Genomic DNA, 22182 nt, shown 5'->3' with positions numbered 1-22182 from the left:
TTTTTAGCAGTTATGAAGTAATTACTTATTCAAAATAAGTACCTATAAGAGAGTATATGTGATTTTGGACAAAGCCAATTTCAGAGAAGAGAAGAGACGTCGCTGTAAGTTTTTATTATTATTATTAAAGATTATGAGGGCATATGTATTTTTTAAAAGTGTAATATATATATATATTTTTTTTTTTCCTTTTTTTTTCTTTTATAGCATTGGTGTATCAGCTTGATATGTCATGATATCACATGAGAACTTGCTCCATAAGTCATCAATGAAATATGTTATTTTGTTGCTGTTTGGGATCTGAAAGATTCTAGAAATGAAACCTTGAATAAATGCAAATCATTTTTAGTTTTTGAAAACATTAAATTGTTTTGAGTGAATAAAAATACTTTAAATAGCCCACAGTAACATGTAAGACAAATTAGAGGTTAATTTTAGAGGAAAGTCAAACTTTTTAATGTTGTTTATTTGTTTATCAACAAACCATGAACAGATGCATAAGTCAACACCATTGTTGTATCTTCTCGTTAAAACTGCAGTGAACCAAAGACAGTCTCAAAAACAGTGTTTGAAATCTTTGGTGTTTCTGTCGTCAAAAAATACCTTGTAACCGATCCAACACAGTCAACGTGTGATCGTCAACGAGTGGATCTCATTGGACAGCGTAGGCCATACTTAATGAGGCAAGGGTGCGTTACATTTAAGCTATTAAGGCATGAAGTTTTTTTTTTAGGGAAAAAAAAAACATTTAGATGATCAAAGATGAGTTTTAAGGGATACTATTAATCACTACAGGGGGACTTTCATATTTTTTTATTCTCAACAGAACAAGGTATGTGTTCAATCTCTACTTTTTACTAAAAAAAAATGCATTTCATTGTGTATATCTGATTCTGACTGATTCAGCTAACAAAAACATGTTCTAAGAATGTTTTGCCAGCATTCCTATTAAGTTAGGCTATGAAAACGTTATTTCTCTCAACATTCAAAACGGTTTTTTTTTTTTAACATTTTGACTAGTGTGTGTAAAGGGACTGTGTTCACAGTCTCTGCCAAAGCCAAACTAAAATAGTGTAAAGCAGCTGCTGTGCGAGGAGTCAAATGTGAGAACTTTCAAAGCAACAGCGCCATGTGGCTTCATTTGATCACCTGTGTAAGTGTTATTGATGACAGGAAGGTCACTGATTGTTTGGAAATAGAGAGAGAGAGAGAGAGAGAGAGAGAGAGAGAGAGAGAGAGAGAGAGAGAGAGAGAGAGAGAGAGAGAGAGAGAGGCGTTTTGTGAGACTTTGTGAGAGCTAGCATGTGAATGGATGCAAGTGGGATTGTTAGCATCAAAACTAAAGCCTTTATTAGCAAAAGTTACAAGGCATCCAATGGTTTTGATGCGAAAAATACACCTCTGTCTCCCTCTGTCATTCCCATCTGAAGGTTCCTCTGAAATAATGGCACTTTAATTGTAGCCTGTCAAACCTTGCACAATGGTTTCCCTTCATCATGTGTATATAAATAAACAATGAACAGAGTTGGTCTGAGCAAATATCTAGAGTAATTTTCTCAGGGATATCAACATAAAATAATAGAAGGCAAAGGCCTTGTGTTAGCGAGAAGAAAGCCAGAGATAGCCTACTTGCACTTTAAAGTGAGGACACAGCATCATATTTCACCTCTGCTAATATTTCCTCATAAAAGCCTTCTCTCCACACTCAGATGAAATAAATACCTTGCATCCCTTCATGCAGCTCTCTTTTGCACATGAGCTTGTTACCATCATGACCTTTATTTTTTCCTTGACTGGGTGCTCTTTTGATGTTTTTATTGTAAAATATTTAGTATAATAAAATTATTTATAGGCCTAATTAATTTTCAGTGCTTATTCAAATCAAACAAATCACGTTAAAAGCAACTGCATGCATCAGTTATAGCCTAATTTTTAAGTGTTTGAAGTCACAATGATATCAAAATAGACAATTCTTATCTTTTTATGGAATATTGCAGTTCATTATATATATTTTTTTCTGTGCGCGTCATTATTTTTATTATATTAGTTCATGAGCCCTCGTTATCTTTAATCAAAATAATTTCCCTTCTGCCTCTTCTCTGATCAGGGGTGAGGGCGGGATCAACCTGTCCTGTCACTTTCACGAGATCCACCAATAGCAAACCACAACCATCCAATCAGGTCCCGCATGGACAAAATCAAACGCCCAACAAGTTTATTTTTTATTTTTTTATTAAGAACAATCTTAGTACAGACATTTATGTATACAGCAAAATTAACATACAACATAGATATTATAAATCTTTCATACTAGGGGGGTATTGTAAACTTATATGAAGATATTATAACATTTGCATATTTTCAATGTTTTATTTGCTTTTTGCTTCATAGAAAATCGGAGTGAATCAATATAAAGCTCAATTTCTTTCCTAAATAAAATAAAATTAGATTTTTATAGGAGAATTTGCATTTATGAACATAGAATTTTGCCATTAAAAGAATGAAATTAATTAAATAATTCTGATGTGCTTAATTCTACTGTTCTCCCAAATACCAAATAAAATATGTTTCCAAAACAACATAAATTGGTCATCAATGTTTTTCGTGATAAAATCACAGACACTTTGCCAAAATGGTCTTTTGGGCAATGCCAAAATAAATGAGCCACAGTTTCAGGGCAACTGTCACAAAAGGTAGGCTACAATTAACATCAATATCACATTAAAATTTTATAAAGTACTGTTTTACAGGATATATTCTATTTATCAATTTATATGATACCCCCTTAACTTTGTTTGTAATTAAATTTTGATTAGGTAGCCAAACCTTTTTCCACGCAATACCTTCTGTAAAACGTTTCCAGTAGCCTATGAGTAAGTACCTAAGGCAAAGACGCATAATTTCTTTGAAATAATTATCTTATACTTCTGTTCCTTGCGTTAAGGGAAAAACAGATATTACCTACATACTTACTATAGAAGGTGGGGACAATTGTTTAAACATTTAAACAGCATTCAGATTTCAGGAGAAATTGCTCCGAACACGTTTACATATTCCCCTGGTGTTACAGGAATCTTAATGCGCCAAAAACTCATTGTAAGTAATAAGGAAAAAAACCCTTTGAATAAACGCCCAACAAGTTCGAGAAGCAATTTCACTCGGATATACGTCACAAGTGGGAACTGGGAAGAAAATACTCATTTAATCCCGATTTTAAAATCTTAAAAACCTTTTTAAAACACAATCATACACTTTCTGTTCTGTAATGTGTATTTTGTAAATAGTGTAAGTTACACACTCAAACTATGTCAATGTGATGCCGAATGTACTTAACAATATATTTGTGAATCATAATCATGTCATTGTGGCATAATGCCCATAAGAGTTGTGTGAGCATTGGACATTGCTGTGGATCGTCAACAATGAATCAGATAATCGATCTAACTTAACGCGCCATAAATCATAAGGGATAAGGATAATTTAAACCAAATCGAAGTTAAAACAGAGTTTAATGAACTTGTCAACGGCTTTTCCAGTAACATTGCGCCCACTGCTGGCATGCTGAGCGAACAGCTCATAACTGAGATAACAGCGCTCTCTGGTGAGCAAAAGGGCCACGTTACAATCATACACAAATCAAACAAAGCAGAAAATTGCTTTCAAAATAAAAGTACCTGAAATGTAATATTTTCGAAAACGGCATTTTTTGGGGGGATCAAACAATCTAACACATGATTTACTGTAAGACAAAAAGCAACTTTTAGTAAAGGTCGTATTATATTGTGCTACGTACTGTATTTCTTTTGTCAAATCAAATAATTTACTTAGTTCAGATAACATAGAATTTTGAGTTTCTGATGATTAAATAATTCCCCTTCATTGTATTAACTCACTTTTTCCATTTCAATGAACTTAAAATTTTAAGGCAACCAGGTTACTTACTTTTTTAAGTTAAACCAACAATATTTTTTTACAGTGTGTGACACATTCTTGCCCACTCTTTTTCAAGACAGGTTCTAAATAGAACCTTAAAGGATTCTGTCAGACACTTTATAAAGAAATATTTCCCATCATGGCATCATTTTATGGATTTCATTTTAATTCATTTTTTATTTTGATTTAATTTCATGAATTAAACAGCTCATAAACATACTTCATCACTACGGAAAAAAAAGAGAAATAACTTGTTTAACATGAAAGTATTATGCAATAACTCATAATTAACTCAACCATTTAAGAGTGAAGTTCAACAGTAGTAGTGCCAAAACAAATCACAAAGACTGTTTTATTAAGGTACTCATATTTTGTAATCAAATAGCTTTGTTTGACTGCAAACTGCAATGTCACAGTGCAATGTTACATTCTGTACTTCGAAATACTTTATCTGTATTTATCTGTACTTCACGACAGTGATTAGTTTCTTTTTTCTTTGTGTAGAGCACTTTTTCTTAAATTAATTACAATTAAAAACTACAAATTACATGTTACACTAGTGATTCCTCATAAAATATGAGCATTGAGAAGTTTTGCATAGTGGTCTGGTTGATATCTTTGAAGGTAAACAGACATTTTCCCCTTCACTCTCTCCTCACTGCTTAAACCTGTGAAGACAGACAGACAAAAAAAAAACATTTTATATTATAAAATGGTTATATTCTATATATATATACAACAAATTCCCTCTGTATATATGGCAGTGTCCACAGACAACACATCAGCTCACCCAGTTCTGCAGCAGTGCTTGTAATCCTCTGCAGAGCTGCATTCATGTCACCTCCTTCAGGCATCAGAACCTCAATCTCTCCCACACAATATCCGAAATCAGCCTGGTCCAGATCCACCCGCACTGCACCGTCTCTCTCTAGCATGAATGAGCGGCGCTTGGTCTTGAACTCAGCAAAACAGATGAGATTGAAGTCAGACAGCCACTTTGTAGCATCTGCTGAACAGATCGCTGTGTCCTCCTTTTTTGCCACTTTGTCAATTTGTTCCCTTTGTGAGGAATTTGATTCACTCCCTTGAGCAGTGTGTTCCTTGATAATCCTTTTGACTTCTGATTGAATCAGAGGGAAACTGGTTATCTCTCTGTATCGTGAGCAAAGGGCCTGAGTTTCATTGTCAGGTGTAGTTCCTGAAACTGCAGGGCATTTCAATTCCCACAATCCCTCTCGGCATCTCAGCCAGAAATCTTTTAGTGTGAGGATGAAATCTGGAGTGTCAAAGTACTGGTCTTGAAACTGCCGCTGACCAATGTATTTAGCTGTGTAGAGACATTAATATGCATGTATAATGTGTGTGAGTGTGTGTGTGTGTGTTTGTGTAGTACTGGTCAAAAGTTTGGAAACATTACTATTTTTAATGTTTTTAAAAGTAGTCTCTTATGCTAAAAAAAAATTATTATTTTTTTATTCTATTTTTTTATTTTAATATACTTTATTATTTTATTATTATAGTAATATATTATTTTATTAATATACTTGTATTATTTTTAATTTTTATTGTTTAATTTAATATTTTAATTTACTTTAAAATCGAATTTATAAATTGAATGAAGTAAATAACAAATTAAATATTAATAAAGTATAAATAATAAAGTTTGCCTCGACAAACTTTTTCTAGTTTATTTATGTAATGCAAAGATGAATTTTCATCAGTCTTTACTGGAGTCTTGAGTGTCACGTGATCATCCAGAAATCATTCTAATATGCTGAAAAAATATATTTTTTTGGAACTGGTGATACCTTTTCAGGATTCATTGATGAATAAAAAGTTAAAAAGAACAGCATTTACTCTAAATATTAAACTTTTCTAACAATTTCAATTTTTACAATCACTTTTTATTAATTTGAATTGGTCAGCATCCTTGCTGACTAAAAGTATTAATTTCTTTCAAAAATGAAAATAAAAAAATACTTGAAGTTATAGATTTTCATTTTAAATAAATTCTGCTCTTAAAAAAAATTTGATTTAAAGAATTGTGAAAAAGTAGACTATCACAGAATATAAAAAATATTAAGCAGCACAACTCTAACAGTGATGATAAATCATTATCATTGTGATTTCTGAAGTATCATATAACACTGAAAACTGGAGTAATGACTGCTAAAAATTCAGCTTTGCATCACAGAAATAAATTATATTTTAAACTATATTCAAATAGAAAACCATAATTTTAAATTGCAATAATATTTAACAATATTACTGTTTTTTTTTTCTTAAAATAAATTCAGGCTTGATGTACATAAGGGACTTCTTTCAAAAACATTAAACGTTAACATTTCCAAAACGTTACCAATCTAAAATACACACACACACACACACACACACACACACACACACACACACACACACACACACACACACACACACACACACACACACACACACACACACACACACACACATACATACACACACATATAGTATATATATATATATATATATATATATTAGGGCTGTGCAAAAATTAATTGCGATTAATCGCATCCAAAATAAAAGTCTGTGTTTACATAATATATTTGTGTGTGCTGTATATACCTATGCATGCATGTATATATGTTTGTGTGTGCTGTATATAATTATTTTGTATATATAAATACCTATGCATGCATGTATATATTTAAGAATTATTTGCGCTTAAATTCTGTATATATATGAAGAGTTCAGATGCAAAAGCCTCTAAATGCCATTTGAAATTTTCTTCTTTAATGATGATTTTTATCAAACTTGTATATTCAAGTTCAGTAATTTCACTTAAATAACAATTAATAGGTAATTATCATTGCCATTTAAGTGAAATCACTTGAACTTAAATTTACAAGTTTGATAAAAATCATCATTAAAGAAGAAAATTTCAAATGGCATTTAGAGGCTTTTGCATCTGAACTCTTCATATATATATATATATATATATATATATATATATATATATACATAATCTATATTATATAAATATAAATATTTTATATATGAATAACACATTTTCTCAAATATATACATGCATGTGTGTGTATTTATATATACAAAATAATTATATACAGCACACACAAATATATTATGTAAACACAGACTTTTATTTTGGATGCGATTAATCGCAATTAATTTTTGCACAGCCCTAATATAAATATATATATATATATACACACACACATATACATATACACACATATACACACACACATATATATATATATATATATATATATATATAATACGTGAATAATAAAAAAAAATTGAACACACCTCCAATATGAGGTAGTTTCCCCATAATTTCTGCATTATAAACAAATTTTCTCTCCACCTCTACAGTCATTTTGTCCTATATGAGACATAAAAATTAAAAAGAGAAAATCGAAAAAAGAGGAAATTTTCGTATTAAAGACTTTCTGCAGTAATGGTCAACCTATAAATTAAAAGATAATGTTGTAAAATTTCCACATGAATTCATATCAACCAAGCCAAGACCAAGACAGTAAAAGAAGGTCAAAGTAGGCAGCTCTTGAGACACGGACAACAACAAATACTGCCAGGAACCTACAAACAGGTCAATGTATACATTCACATTGTTAGCTGAGGTGATTATACTGTAACTACAACTGCGGTTTAAAATCAGGATGTGACAGTCATTCCGAGTCAACGATACAAACCATCAAACAAAAACATCCGAACTTACCGATCAATCAGTGTAATGAAGACAGACGTCAAATCGTGGGTCCTGTAAAGCTTTTCCGGTCAGGCATATTCACGGACAGCCTAATATCTGCTCGTCATTAAGCGCACCACATACGCAGAGTGCAGATTTTTAAGTATTCAAATGTGGCTAAATATTTGCTTAACGATTCTTGTTACGGTTTCGTAGTGTTTAAATAATCAAAAGAGTCTGCAATCAGTTTGATCAGCCCATTAGTCCCAGTTGAACCTTATTTTCTATTTGTTAAGATTACATTTATTAGCGTAGACCTATATATATTTTATTACATATCCTATCATTATTAACACGATATTACCAATAATATAAAAATATATTATTTAATACACCCCATTATATAAACATTTCTCTCATTTGCCGTGTAGGCTATGTTTTAATACTTCGCCTTGACGAAAATTTAAACAGTTACAACCACTTTAATTGATGACATTATAACAATGTTCTAACGTGATTTTAGGTGTGTTGTTTAATCGAACCGATAGTGAGAAGAGAAACATTCTTGGAGAGAGTTAGCAGTCAGCTTTTGGGGGAGCTGTCGTGTGTTTACTAGAGGAGAGCAATGCAAGAGTGAACAGAGAGAGGGAGTGAGTGAGTGAGTGAGGGAGGGAGGGAGTGAGTGAGTAAGTGAGGGAGGGAGAGAGAGACAAAACTTTTCAGTTTTAAAGAGCGAGAGGAAGCGTGTGCTGGAGTCCCAACCATGCAGGTAAAGCCTTAGCTAATTGCTTTAGTGTTAATTAAACGATGTTGACGCCGAATTGATCAAGAAGTTGCGATCGTGTGGGCGATGCGGATCATATCGCGTCCTGAGCACGATAGATCATTTGATGCATGCCATTTCATTGCGAATATTTAGTTTGATTTCGAGTGTTAAAATCCAAACTTTTCTACCTCGGTCTCTCATTTTGGCCCCGCCACCCCTTTCGCTGCTCGTTGTGTTGCACGTCGCTCTTTTCGAGCAGCAATGCGCTTCGTCCGTCGTTAATTACTGCGCTCTACAATTATTAAAACACACTTATTGTGCTTAATATCTATATTATCTACTAAACGAGGAACTTAGACCGCCAAATGCAAGGTATTGGGTTAGTTAAATGCCGAAGGGAGACGACAAACGGCTTGGTTTTGTTAACACATCTGTATGAAGCAATCCAAATTCATTAATTAAATAGCTTAGTCGATGTAGGCCGCAATTTCCGCTGTGCAGCGGACGGCGGGCGGGGAATGTCTCAATGCCCGACCATCAGGCCACAATCAGGGGGGCGAGGAACTAATCAAGCCCGAGGTTTTACATCTGAGAGCCGAAAGCCTATTTAAACAATTCAATTAGCGCAATAAAGCAGACTTGGACTGCAGCATATCGAGCGTTGGTAGTGTTATATGCTTTATAATCTGTTCTCGTAGCTCTTATTCTGTGTCTTTGAGAAGTTTGTGGGCGATTTGTGGCGTGATACGCGATACATAATTAGTAGACCAATTTGTTGAGTGTTGTTAGCTGCGTTAGCCATGTGAAGTGCCACGACTGTTTATGAGAAAATGGCATCTTTTGTTTTAACATCACCCTTCAAGTAAGAAATCACTGAAATCAGTCGCTTTGCAGCGATTAAAGTTGGAAAAGGGGGTTATTAGGGCAGGAGACTGCAGTGCGATGCACTTTAATGGGATATTTGTCGTGATTACACTGGAGTGAGAGGGAGAGAGAGAGAGTGTGTGTGTATGCGTGTTAGCGAGGCAGGCTAAAGCTCTCCGTTTCCAATTGATTCAACAGCACACGGGTCTTGCTAATTAGGCTGTGGGTTAATTAACGAAATCATCAAGAGTTATGGCGGCCATATGAGCTCGCTGTCGAACGACAGTGTCCCGCGGCGTGTGGGTTCGTCTGTCTTTGACTTTTTGGAGAAGTTAATAGTAGTTGTCTTGAGGATTCAGTGCATGTTTTCAGTCTAGCAGGGAAGCTAATTGGCGTGGCATTGTAGCACTGTTGGCATTTGATGTCTGTTCGTTACTTGACAGTGTGGCATGTAAAAAACGAAGCCAGAAACGGTGTAATTGATATTATTTTGCATGCATACGCGTAATGAAGTCCTTTAGATGTGAATTAAGATGTTTAAATATTTGATTTCGACGTATGTGTTATTTATTTATTTGGGTTATTGTTTTAAAGAGACATTACTGTCATTAACATCCCAGGGGATTTGCACCCATTATCTGTTATTTACAGCCCATGTCTCCTTATTCACAAGGGGGCAACATGTTGACAAATTTCACTCACATCAGCATATTATACGACTAGTCAAGGTCAACATTTAGGCCTCCTCTGACGGTAAATAGCCTAGTTATTGCAGAACTGATAAATGCATGTATGGCTCTGCTTATCAGATTGTATTAACATGGTATGCCTTCAAATGCATGATTTATAAACAGGCCACAAGGTATCGGTGGTCCAGTTTTGTCATGTTGTGTCTAACAAAAAGAACATAACTGCATCTGTGAATCAGATTTGATGTCTTGGATGAATACTTTTTTAAGTGCATAGCACAGATTGTATGGCCTATATAAATAACTAGAGGTCACAATATCAGACCTGATTGTGAACATACTTGGATGAAAGAAAGGAGTAGTTGAGTGATATGTCCCAATGTTATGCATGGTGATTTTGTTGATTTCATTTGTCATCTAACTTTAAAAACAATTAATAAGCGAGACAATTGTTGCATTTCTTAAAGTATATTTTGGAGGTTTGACGATTAAGCTTATGTGAACTGAACAATTTTAGTGCTGACTGTACATTAGGTATAATAATACATGCATTGCAGAATGTTAATGCATTAGATGCTTTCTGTCTGTCTATCTATCTATCTATCTATCTATCTATCTATCTATCTATCTATCTATATCTATATATATATATATATATATATACACTATGTTTATGTAATCATCTAATTTTATTAAAAATAGTAGTACTGGTTCACCCAAAAATGAATATTCTGTCATCATTTGCTTACCCTTATGACATTTCAAATTCAATCCTGAATGACTTTCTTCTGTGGAAAACAAAGATAAAAATATCTGTTTTGAAAGTCAATGGGGTCCAATGTTGTTTAAACACCAATGTTCTTCAGAAAATATTCTTTTGCATTGATTGTGCAGAAGAAAGCAAGGCATAGTGGTTAGGAATGACATAAGGATGCAATTTCAGTTTTAGGTGAACTAGCTAGGGAGTTCTGCACATATTTCATGGGTTTGTTAATTTCACATTTCTTTTAGATCACTGATGCATTAAAAAAAAATGCACAGTAGCTTGAGGCCACTTGAAACAAAATAAATACATACTATAAAATTTAAGAAACTTTATTTTGTGAAATCTGAAAATGAACAAGTAATAAAATAAAATGCCTTATTGGGTATACTAAAATATTATTTTATATAATAATAATACCACTCTGGTTTCAGGAGGAGCCAGGAGAAACTCTGGGAGGTGCCAGTAACAGGGGGTCAATGTGTTTATGCCCCTTATGTCAAGAAAGTCAACCAGACCGTGAGAATCTCTCTCATCACCTTACGGACAAACACAGTGTCCTCCCTGCTTGCCTTGATAAGTTACTGGATATTGTGAGTATATTTAAGATGGACTTTTTGGGAAAGAAAAGTTTAAAGTTTGTAAAGTTTAGTTATGTCATTATGTACGTTTTGATGGCAAATACTTTTTTATGAAATAAATGACGTGTGTTGTCAGTGAAATTATAAGCTTATACAAGTTTTTGTTTGCTTTAAAAGTAAATAATTGATTTCCTCTTTTCATAAGGCTGCTCCTAAGCAGTCTTCCATTGCTGAAGATGAAGAATCCAAAGCCCCAAATGATTCAGGTGAGTTTTATTCATCTATAAACTTACTATTAATTGTATTACAATGTTAAGTGTTTGTATTTGTGCCACTGTGATTTAACACTATGCCAGCACTATGAGATCTTAGGTTCCAATGTTATTGATACCAGGCTTAGGTTATGCACCACTGGACACACAATTGGCTGGGTCGGTGACCACCTTGCTTCAGTAGTTTCCATGGCAATGAAGCACCTTTAAGTTGTAGCTGAGTGTGGCCCCCACAAGAATTCAGTTTTCCTGCTGACTCTTGGATGTGATGGCTGAAAAAAAAACTTGATTTGTTGCCAATTATTTATGTTTCACTGGTTGTTTTTAAATCCAAACAAATTACTTTTTTTCTGAATTCGGACATAAGGTGAATTCAAAGTTTTGGGTGAGGGATGGACCAGGTGAGGGATGGACCAGAGACCCCAGTTGCATATCGTAAACCGAGTGTTGTGATTTAGGCCTGCTCTGTTATACCTATATCATTTATTTACCTATGTGATGAACTGGTCAAATAAACATTGATTTATGGATTCATACACATTTAGATTACGATTCATCTTAATAAATGTATTGTTAACTCTACCTTTGGTTTAATATAACTTTTTACAATTAAAGGGTAGCTAAACCCTGAACAAACTTTTTTTAGTTAATGATTTGTAAGAATGGGGCTTTATTAGTGCTGATCATTGATTCAAGTAACTTTTTTGACATTTGGGTATAAATTGTTTTAATTCTACAATATATGGTGTAAAACATCTGAGTGCTGCCCTCTTCAGTTTGAAAGGTGGCTACTGCAGTTGAATTTTCCTATTGGATGTTTGCGGTTCTTAGTGACGTAAGCAGGAGAGCAGACGTAAGCAGGTTCCGGCTCACCACGCCCCTTGGTACGAGCTACCACACCCTTGGCAGTATAAAAACCATCTTGTTTCGTCAAAACCACTGCAAGTCGAGTTGGAATTACAAGTATTGAAAACATTCAGGATAGAGTATTTTAGCATCTAGCATAGCATTTATATAGTTATTTAGATTATTTTGTGTATCCTAGTTAGTTAGTTAGTTAGTTAGTAGCATAATACAGTTAGGATAGCTTCAAGTTACCGTAGATTTATCTGTATTTAGTAGTGGTCAGGATGGTAACGGAATAGAGGTGGAAATGGGCTTCTCTACACAGCTCGCGTTGAAAAGCGACGCAGTGCCAAGCACTGCTCCTCCTGTATGGACTTCACGTGAGTGGTCATGTATATTTTAATCACAATTTATGGTTAGGCTAAAGTTAATCCCCTGGGGTCGACAAATGCGCAGGCGCATTTCGCTGGATTTTTTCACATAGTGGCAGAATATCAATATGAATTTATGCCTACAGAGAGCGTGCACTATTGACATCAACTCGACAAAACTCATCCGATGCTCATCGTGATGCGGGAGTTTAGACCGCAGTTTGAGCCAGTGGCTCGAATTGATATGGCCCTGTGTCCACAGACAATTCACCCTCCTCCACTTCAGTAGGTGGGGGAGAAAAGTCCTCGACTTCAAATGACCGCTCTGTTGCAAAGCTACTTGTGTCACTCCAGTCAGTTTGACAGCAGCTGTCTGAGTTCCCCTCTATCTCCACTAGGGTCTGCCTTTTTTTTTTTCTGCATTTTTCAAATATTGCAAGTGGGTCAGGCTCTGACCAGGGGTTTAGTTACCCTTTAACAGGCAATTTGGGAAATTGCTCCCTTTTTGAAGACCTGTTTTACATATTTAGCATAATAAAACTTCACTTATTTTTGACTTTTTTTGTTTGTAAATGCTCACTAACATTTTTTTTTTTTATCAATTCATTAGATGACACATCTCAGAAGAAACATTTAGAGAACACAAAGTCCCCCTCAATGGCTTCCCAAAATGAGAGCGAATCTACAGATGCAGGTGACAAGTGTGGTTCTTCTCAGGAAAAAGGGCTGGATGAAGACCTGGAGGGGAGAAATGAGGAAAGTGATGTGGCTGGCCTGGAGTCAGATCAGGACAATGTGGAGCAAACTATAAAAACATCAGAGGAAGTAAGCAATGGCAGATCTGTCTGTAAAAACAGTGTAGCCTCTGAAGGTGATAACCGTCCATTCAAGTGTAATGCGTGTTTGGAGTCATTTCCCACTAGAACAGCGTTGAGTGTTCATTATAATTCAACCACTCATATTCAGAGGATGAGAACCGGGACGGTTAAAGACAGTGACTCAACCCCTTTCCTGGCTCGACCTTATGTCTCCAACAAACCATACCAGTGTGCCGTCTGTCGTGTCTCTTACAATCATGCCATTACCCTGGAAAGTCATTTAAAATCTGTGTTGCACCAGAGTCGCAGCAGGAGTGCAGGGAATGCTACTCCTAGTTCCACTGCAAATACAGGAACTGGAACCATGGTTACAAACTTGGCTGCGACCACTGTTGGAAGCACCACACAGTTAGTTAGCGCCTCCACCAGCAATTGTGTCACCCAAGCAAACCTGACTACATCAGCAGTAACGACCAAAGACGGAGAGCAGATGCAGCCTCAGCTAGCTCCCTCATTACTTTCTTCTCCGGTGGCCTCCGCACAAGCCATGTCTGCTATTCTCACTCTCCTGACTTCCAGCCCAAATTCTCTCCCACACTCCATTCTTCCTCCTCTCTTCACGACTGGGACATCTGCAACACCAGGGGCAGCTACCCCGCAGCTTATACCCCAGCCTCATATGCTCATGCCCCTGGTGTTGAATGGACTCCAAACCCAAATCCAGGGCCAGAATCCAGAATCTTCAAACCAGCTTTTGCAGCAGGCAGTGCCAGTTCTTGGTCTCAGTGCTGCACAACAGGCTCTCTTGGCCCAAAGACTCAGTGGCTTACAAAGTCAGTGGGCTGCATTTGGCCTCCCAACCACGACTCAAATGAGTTTAGAGGAGACCAACAAGATGGTAGAGAAGGGGGCAGACATGAGAGTGCATAATGAGATAAAAGTAGAGCCTTGTGGCCAGCAAATGTCACTAAAATCTGAAGAGGACTGGAAAATTGATGGGATAAAAAAAGAGATGTGTATTAAGAGTGAGGATACACAAGAGCAAAGTGAGAAAATGGTGTGTGATGGCAAGGCATGTGATGAAAAAGAGCAAGAAGAAAGTGAAATGGAAGTTGAGAGGACCAGTGAAAAGGTATGTCAAGGGGATGATGCAAACTCCAAAGTAACTGAATCCTCAGCGGCCTCTGTCCTTCAGCATGATATTTCGTTGTCATGTGCTTTGGATCCAAAACAAGGTCTCAGCAATGCACATCCTGTTAACAGCTCTGGCGCTGTTTACTGTACCTTTCGTAACACTAATTTTGCCTTAAGAGCTTTAGGCCATAGAAGTGCTAAAGATCATCCACTCTTGTCTTCAGGACGGTCTGTGCTCACTGAGTTCCAGTCTCAGGTTCTGTGGGCCTTTTTAGAGTCGCGAGATGATGCTGAAACATCTAGTCCTCAGCGGGAGGACTGTGAAGCCCTCGGCAGGGAGGTGGGGCTAAGTGGAGAAGAGGTACGCAAGTGGTTCTTAGATGCCCGGCAATCCAAAGATAGGGAGAGATTAGACAGCTTCCATGATGAATTGGACAGAAGTATGGAGGAAGAAGAGGGTAATTTAATGATAGATGAGGGTGAAGATGGACATAGTCCATCCGCAACAGGCAGTCATGCCATTGACCTTTCCAGTAGTGCAGAACGACACAGGATTGGCAAAGGAAGCCCAAGAGAATTGTTGTTGACATCCGACTCTGAAAATGAAGAGTTCTACACTTCTGTTATTGTGACAGATGAAGAAAGTCAAAGCAGCTCTATGAGGGAAGAGTCATGTAGCCCAATCAAACAGTCTTCACAGGTAGAGCCAACAGTTGAAAGGTCAAGTGGTGGTGGAAAGGTTCTTCGATCTACTACAGTCTTCCTTTCGGATGCTGAGGACGAATATGATGATGAACAAAGTATGAAGAGGAAAAAGAGAAAGAGTGAGATTGCCAAGGAAGAGGTTGAGATCAAACGAGAGAAGCAAGATATAGATCTTGATCTTCAGTTGGAAGCTCAAGCTGACCCTCCTACCCCTTTTTCAGTTGCGGTCGATCATCAGGGCGTTCCAACTGGCATCTTGCAGTCATTGCCCCTTTCCCTGTCATTGGCTCCACTTTCCACCCAGTTATACAGTCCATATGTACTCTCACTTCCTTCATCAGTTATTGGGGTGGGTCTTTCTGAAGGAGATCGGGGTAAAATGGCCTTTTCAAACACTCGGAGTCCAGCAGCAGTACTTTCGGACCCTCTTAATGCAGCTGCACCCACCTCTCTTACACACTCCTTCTTATCTAATGGTAATGATTGCGAGTCTGCTTTGGATCTAAGCATGGGGAAAAACCACAGCTCTACAATATCATCTGTGTCCCCAGCTAACAAGTCCTCTATACAGAAAAGTCATTTGCTTGATGGTTTGGGTTTGAGACCAGCAACTGTTGGGGTTCCTACAGATGGAGGTCTCATCGTTGTTCAGGTGAAGCCAGAGTCTGCCATTGCTTTACCATCTTCCAATAACAGTACTTTGACTAATCGCAATAATTTGGCTAAGACTAGCACTGTGTACATGCGGGCAGCAGAAAAGGTCAGCACATCACTCATGGAAAGGGAAAAAGAGAAGGAACGAGAAAAAGAGCGGGATCAAAAGAGGCCGAAAGTCAGACGGTTCAGGGACATGAGACGTTCCAGGACCATCATCCATGCTGACCAGCTTGATATTCTTTATGGATGTTATTTCAAAGATCCTAACCCAGGCAAGCATGAATTTGAACAAATATCCGAGTGGGTAAACCTTCCAAAGAAAGTGGTTCAGATCTGGTTCCAGAATATGAGGGCTAGGGAGCGAAAGGGAGAGGTCCGTTTTATCAGTGATGGCACTTTGGCAGCTGTTGGGAAACCACTCATTAAGTTCACCTGGCCTCTCTCGAAGCCCATATTCTCAACCCCACCTAAACCGAATCCAAGTCCGTCTACTGGCTGGGCCTCTGCAAAACCCCAAACTGGAAATATTCCTCCAAAGACAGATAAGGTGAAGGAGGTCAAGGAGCCCCTGAAAACTCCCACTCAAGGTCCAAGTAGACCAAATCAGACAGCCTCTTTCACCGTTGTGTCCACTGGCCCTTCATTAATTCACAAGACCAAAACAGAAGCAACTCCCATCACAATGGTTAAAATAGCTCCTAAGACAGTGGCCACTCCAGTTGCAGTTCCTCTGCTAGTCAGTGGGATTCCTACATCTCGATCTGCTCCGAAAAGGAAGGCCGAAGAGGTACTAGCCGATTCAGACCATACTGATGGAGACGATGACGATTACCGAGAAGAGGTCAAGTCTGGGACTACCAGCCACATTGTCCCAAAACTCTCCCCTACGCCAATTAACAAATCTTCTCCCTTGGCCTCTCAGAAACACAATGGGCTCAAATATTGGTCTCAGAAAGGTCCATTCAAGATCAACACCCTTTCAAGAGAACAATTAGGCTTGAGCTCACAACGACCTACACCCACTACCACTACACCCACCACGCCATCTCCTGTGACGGTTACTGTATCCTCTGGTCAAAACCAAAAAGAAACAAGTTACATGCTGCAGAACTCCACCCCAAGACGACCTCGAACTCACCTGAACTGTCTTCAGTTGTCCATCCTGCAGTCGTGCTACGAGACATGTGCTCATCCTAATGCACTGGAGTGTGAGGCAGTGGGGACAGAGCTTGGGCTTCCACTGAAGGTTGTGCAAATCTGGTTCCAAAATACACGTGCTAAGGAGAAACGCTGGAGGCTTCAGCAAGAGAAAATGGTAAGGGCACTACTATTTTGCTACTTTGTCATTAGCTTTACAGGTGTCCAGATACTTTCTCATGTCATAGGCTAGCAACACATTCTAAAAAATGTGCCCGGTGCAGTAGATTAAGAAAGTAGTGTGATCTTTAATTCATATTTTATTATTTCTTTTGACATATTGGTTGGTGATGGCTTTAAAAAATATTAATCCAAAATTGACTCGCGTCAAGTCACTCCAAACCTGTTTCCATTACATTCTCATTTATCTTCTTTTACGGTCTTTTACACAAAAGGAGATCATTTAATCTGGTTGGGTATTTAAGTGTTTCATTCACCCCCAAATGTAAGTAGTAAAATGTGGGCTGCCACTTTTCTCTTGTGCGCCATCTACGCTTCACACAGTATGTGGCAAAATGCTTCTTTTACTTTTTTTTACTTCTTTTTCTTGAACTGTTTCCCAATTCAGAGGCTGCATCCTTCGAAGTCCGCAAAGGTCGGACCGAGTGTTGTTAAATGGGACGGTCTAGTCTACGGAGGACTGTTCTTGTCGACTAGCAACTGAGACAGCTGCCGTTAACGAGCGGCAGTAATGTTTGTACAGGACTTTTTTGAAAGTTATATTCAACTGTCTGAAAAAAAAACCAGGGTTCACAACTTGTATAAATATGCTCACCGTGGTCCATTTATGTACGTAATAAAGAGTATAAACTATATATAATCGCATCTTAGTAAGATATGAGTAATCATTTGAATTGCTTTTCATTTTTTTATTTTTACATTTGTATCATTAGATATTCGAGTAATTTGACACCCAATACTTCCATTTGAAAGTGTAATCAAGCATTTTCTCTTAAAAAAATCCTGTCGTCACTGGTATGCAATGAATGTTGGGGTATACCAGGCCACGAAGGATACATCTGTTATGTAATTCAATGCCCAGGAAACGAAGGACTCATTTCAAGGCTGAATGTGCCTTAGAATTGGGACAGCCTTCGTCACGCTACTGTGATGCAATCGGTCTTCGAATGCGGCCTTTGAAGGATGCAGCCTCTGAATTGGGACGCAGCCCTTGAGTGTTTTACTTTTGATGCCTAGAAGCTGGTGATTGTTTCCGCCACCTGCTGGACAGAAGTGGCAGATGCTATAATTTTACTTCTAAAATTGCTTTTTTTTTTTTTTTAAACGAAACTTGAGCACTTTCGACCATAAATCGGCAAGCATTTGCCATTTTTAAGTTTCTGAGTTAATCACTGTCTCCTAACCTGTACCCTAACCTAACCTGTGCCCTCCTATCACCCCCCCCTCCCCATATGTATAAATACTTAATTTAAATATACTTTAAATATTCATAATGGATAATATAGTATTGCAGAATCTTAAATATATCTGAAACAGGGTTCACGTCAATGAAAGCAAGAAATGAGCTTCGTTTTATTTATCATCAGCTAATTTCTAAATCAAAATCACAATTTAGGAGAGCGAGCGGCATCAGCTTTGGTAAGATAATATAATAACTTTGTTTAATTTGCGGCAGTTTGCTCATCGGCTTGTTGAGATACTCAGCAGCTCCTCTGTGGTGCTGCGTGTTGCAGTAGTACTGTCATATCTGGCCACCTGGAGCTGTTATAATGTGCTCTCGCATGTTTATTTTTTACCATTTTGGGAGGAGTTAAATTTACATAATATGGTTTTAACAACCAGATGCATTTGATTCAGTTTCATCTGGAATGTGAAAAAATGCCCTCTCTTTTGGAGGTACACCTGAACAGAGTTTCTACATGCATCATAGTCATTTTGACATGTGTGGAATGTTTAATAGGACTCTATATACTTGGTTAAATATCTCTGAAATTTATAGCATTTACTATGGATATTACAGCGAAACAAGCTGTCAAGTCAGTAATTGTGTACGCGTGATGTGCAGTGGTCCTTCTAATGGTTTTTGAGGGCTGCAGATTAATTTTCACACTTGAATAGTATTTATAACTCCTAACTTAGTAAAGCAAGCTGTGTAACTATGATCAATGACCACCCCCTCACACACAAACACAGTTTTCTCTGTTAATGCTTAAAATTTTGTTTTTCTGTGATGAAATGAAACTAACAATGTAATTTTTACATCTTCACACAGTCGCCTAATCCCATTGACCCTTCCAAGAAGGTAGATGTCAGCTCGGGTAGCTACCTGCAATACAATGCTCTCCGAGCCAACCGTCCCATCCTGCCCAAACCTGTACAACTGACAGTCGTGGAACCAACTCCATCATATACCATCGGCCAGACGACAGGCCGTGAGACTCTGAGAGGCAAGTGCGATGCCTGTGGGATTGAGTTTGAATCCAGAGCCGCAGCACGTGACCACGTCTTCTCTGCTCGACATCTTGCCACTCTGAGAACCACTAACTTTGGTCAGCAAGCATCGTTGGTCAGCAATGGATCTGGTACGGGGTCTACTGGTTTTGCCAGCCAGTCTTCTACCCCATCACCAGCTAGCAGCTCCAGCTAAACAATGAATTGAAGCTGGTATAGTCTGTGGACCCTCTAGACTTGTTGGCTTACAATAGACAGATAAAGGGTGCTGGTCTTTTAAGCTATTGTTCTTTTGAGGCTCTAAATTGGAGTGGGCCCAGATGAATTTGGCCACCTTCACTTTCTCTCCTTGGATATCAGCAAGACATTGTTATTATACAGAGTCTTTACTTACAGGGCTCCTTTTAACGACCTATTGCCACAGCATCATTTTACTATAAATAATCTACTGAAATGGTAATCATGGACATGCTAATGCTTATGTGATCATGGTCCGTTTTTCACAACTTCATCTCGGTTTAAACTCCTATTATGTTGGGTAATATTCTACTCACATTTACATATAACACTTGGTTTGATTGGGAGAATCTATGGTAATGAACACCCAAGAACTCAACCAAAGTGCTTTTGGGTTGTCAATTACGTTTGTGGTACTGCTTTTGCTTGAGCCATGGTGGTCTTTAGCCTGTTTTTAAAAGCCTATATAGAAGAGTTGTTTCTAAGCTGATTTATCTTTGATAGTCTTGTTAATTCAAAGAAATCTATCCTGTAAACAGAAGTTTTCCTTCTGGCTCAGTTGAAAGAAGGCTAGACTATGCTAACAGTGATAATAATGAAATCGTAATATCAAATAAAGCAGAGAATATGTGTAGTCTGGAATATGGAGAATTTGGGAGAGTGTTTTGAATCCAGACGATATGATATCTATTTTTGAACAACCATCATGACAATCCTATAGTCATCAGCAGAGCTCTCGTTGAACGTTAAAGATGTCAGATGGTCCTCATACAGCACTTTGACCCTTTTAAAGTCACAAACATATAATTTGGGGGTTTTTTTTAAGGTTTTCATGTTCCGCAAAATAAACAGTTTTGTTGTATGGTAAAAACTTACTGTATGTCAAACTATAATGAAGTATTAATCAGCTTTTAATGTTATTTTTTAAAGAGTTTGCATTGCACATAGTTAAAACAGACAAAAAAATGGATCAGACCTAGCCGCTGTGCACGAAGCCAAAGTCAAGTCTGTACTTAAACAGTTTTATATAGATTTGTGGAACATTGAAATCATGTACCTTATACCCTCTGATAAATAATTTCATTTGGTTTGAGTCTAGGGAGTAACCCCAGCCTGTTGATATAAATTAAATGTCAAAAGTCATTTATTTATGGTAAAAGCAAAAGCATTTTAGATTTATGGGAGAGAGTTGTCATTGTTTTTTTTTTTTTTTTTTTTTTGTTCTTTCACTAAGCATTTTGTTGTTTTGCAAGCCGAGTGCTCATACTGAGTAGATTCAAGGATTTTCTTTAAAACCCACCGGGAGAGAAGACAGGGTGCTTTAAGTGGACCTGGAGACTATTCATCAGGCCAACAGGAGGTGCGATTTGAAGGACATGAAATACTAAAGACGATTTTCCTTTTTGGTTTATTTTGTATATTATTATTGATACTATTAATACTTTAACAAAATGCAAAACTAAAAAAGATTTTTTTAATGAACTATATTAAGAAAATGATATTCCAAAGTTATTCTTTCTGTTGCTTTGTCTCATTAAAGATACCAAAAAGCAATCTTGATTGGAATTGTTCGTAATGCAAACCACAAAGGAGCTCCCATGCCTTGACACTTTGAACAAGTCCAGGGTTTAAGCATGAGCTACAGAAAAATGCATTTCCGACAACTCAACTTGGAACACTTGAAGTTCATCAATGTTTTGTTTTCAGTATATCCCAGCAAATACAAGTTGTTTTTGTTCAAATTAGTGTCAAGTAGTGCATATGAAATGAACATGGACTGGGTTGTAGTGCAGTGCTACAGGACGTGGGATCACATGGTGTTGCACTGTTCAGAGTATATAGGTAGAATATGGAGAAATGCTTTTATATTATCTTTTCACTTTTTCATTGACACTTGATTATCACTTGTTATAACTACTACTTACTATTTTTCATCACTTTTGACTATTATTGATTCATAACGGTTTTAATGGCATCTCAGACTCTGAAATGTCATTGATATGAATATTGAACGATAATGGAGGCAGTCTTGTTATGAAAAAATAGAATATTGATTAAGCTTGTTTTCCCCTCAAATGTACCTTCATTTTGTGTTGGTTCTCCTTTTTTCTTATGCCGAAAACAAATAAACTGAAGTTCATGTATTGATGTTTCTCTTCATTATGTAAATTACCATTCTCATTTTATATGTAGATTTCTTTATATTTTATGTCTACATAAGTTGGGTA

At 37.1% G+C, this 22182-nt stretch overlaps 2 protein-coding genes across 6 annotated transcripts; one reads left to right on the top strand and one right to left on the bottom strand.

Annotated features, from left to right (window-relative positions):
• Window positions 1-4078: 4078 nt before the first annotated feature.
• thtpa (thiamine triphosphatase) lies at window positions 4079-7820 on the bottom strand. The gene is made up of 4 exons (XM_039666731.2): window positions 7673-7820; window positions 7243-7318; window positions 4724-5260; window positions 4079-4601 (listed from the first exon to the last, which is right to left on the bottom strand). Exons 2-4 carry the CDS (start codon window positions 7310-7312, stop codon window positions 4501-4503), a joined length of 708 nt encoding a protein of 235 aa, XP_039522665.2. The 5' UTR covers window positions 7313-7318; window positions 7673-7820; the 3' UTR covers window positions 4079-4500.
• Window positions 7821-8276: 456 nt separating this feature from the next.
• Window positions 8277-22098, top strand: zfhx2 (zinc finger homeobox 2). Of its 5 annotated transcripts, XM_089125987.1 has the most exons (6): window positions 8277-8411; window positions 11159-11317; window positions 11511-11571; window positions 13405-17423; window positions 17874-17998; window positions 19539-19679. In XM_089125987.1, exons 1-5 carry the CDS (start codon window positions 8406-8408, stop codon window positions 17967-17969), a joined length of 4341 nt encoding a protein of 1446 aa, XP_088982113.1. In that variant the 5' UTR covers window positions 8277-8405; the 3' UTR covers window positions 17970-17998; window positions 19539-19679. The 5 variants fall into 5 exon arrangements, with proteins under 5 accessions (XP_088982113.1, XP_039522663.2, XP_039522664.2 ...); XM_039666729.2 differs by lacking the exon at window positions 17874-17998 and having other exon boundaries at window positions 19539-22098; XM_039666730.2 differs by lacking the exons at window positions 8277-8411; window positions 17874-17998 and adding an exon at window positions 8653-8780 and having other exon boundaries at window positions 19539-22098.
• Window positions 22099-22182: the final 84 nt, after the last annotated feature.

This window comes from Pimephales promelas, chromosome 22, assembly GCF_988280905.1.
Source record: "Pimephales promelas chromosome 22, fPimPro1.hap1.1, whole genome shotgun sequence".
In the NCBI taxonomy this organism is placed as follows: Eukaryota; Metazoa; Chordata; class Actinopteri; order Cypriniformes; family Leuciscidae; genus Pimephales; species Pimephales promelas.
This window is presented reverse-complemented; position numbering and strand designations above follow the sequence as displayed.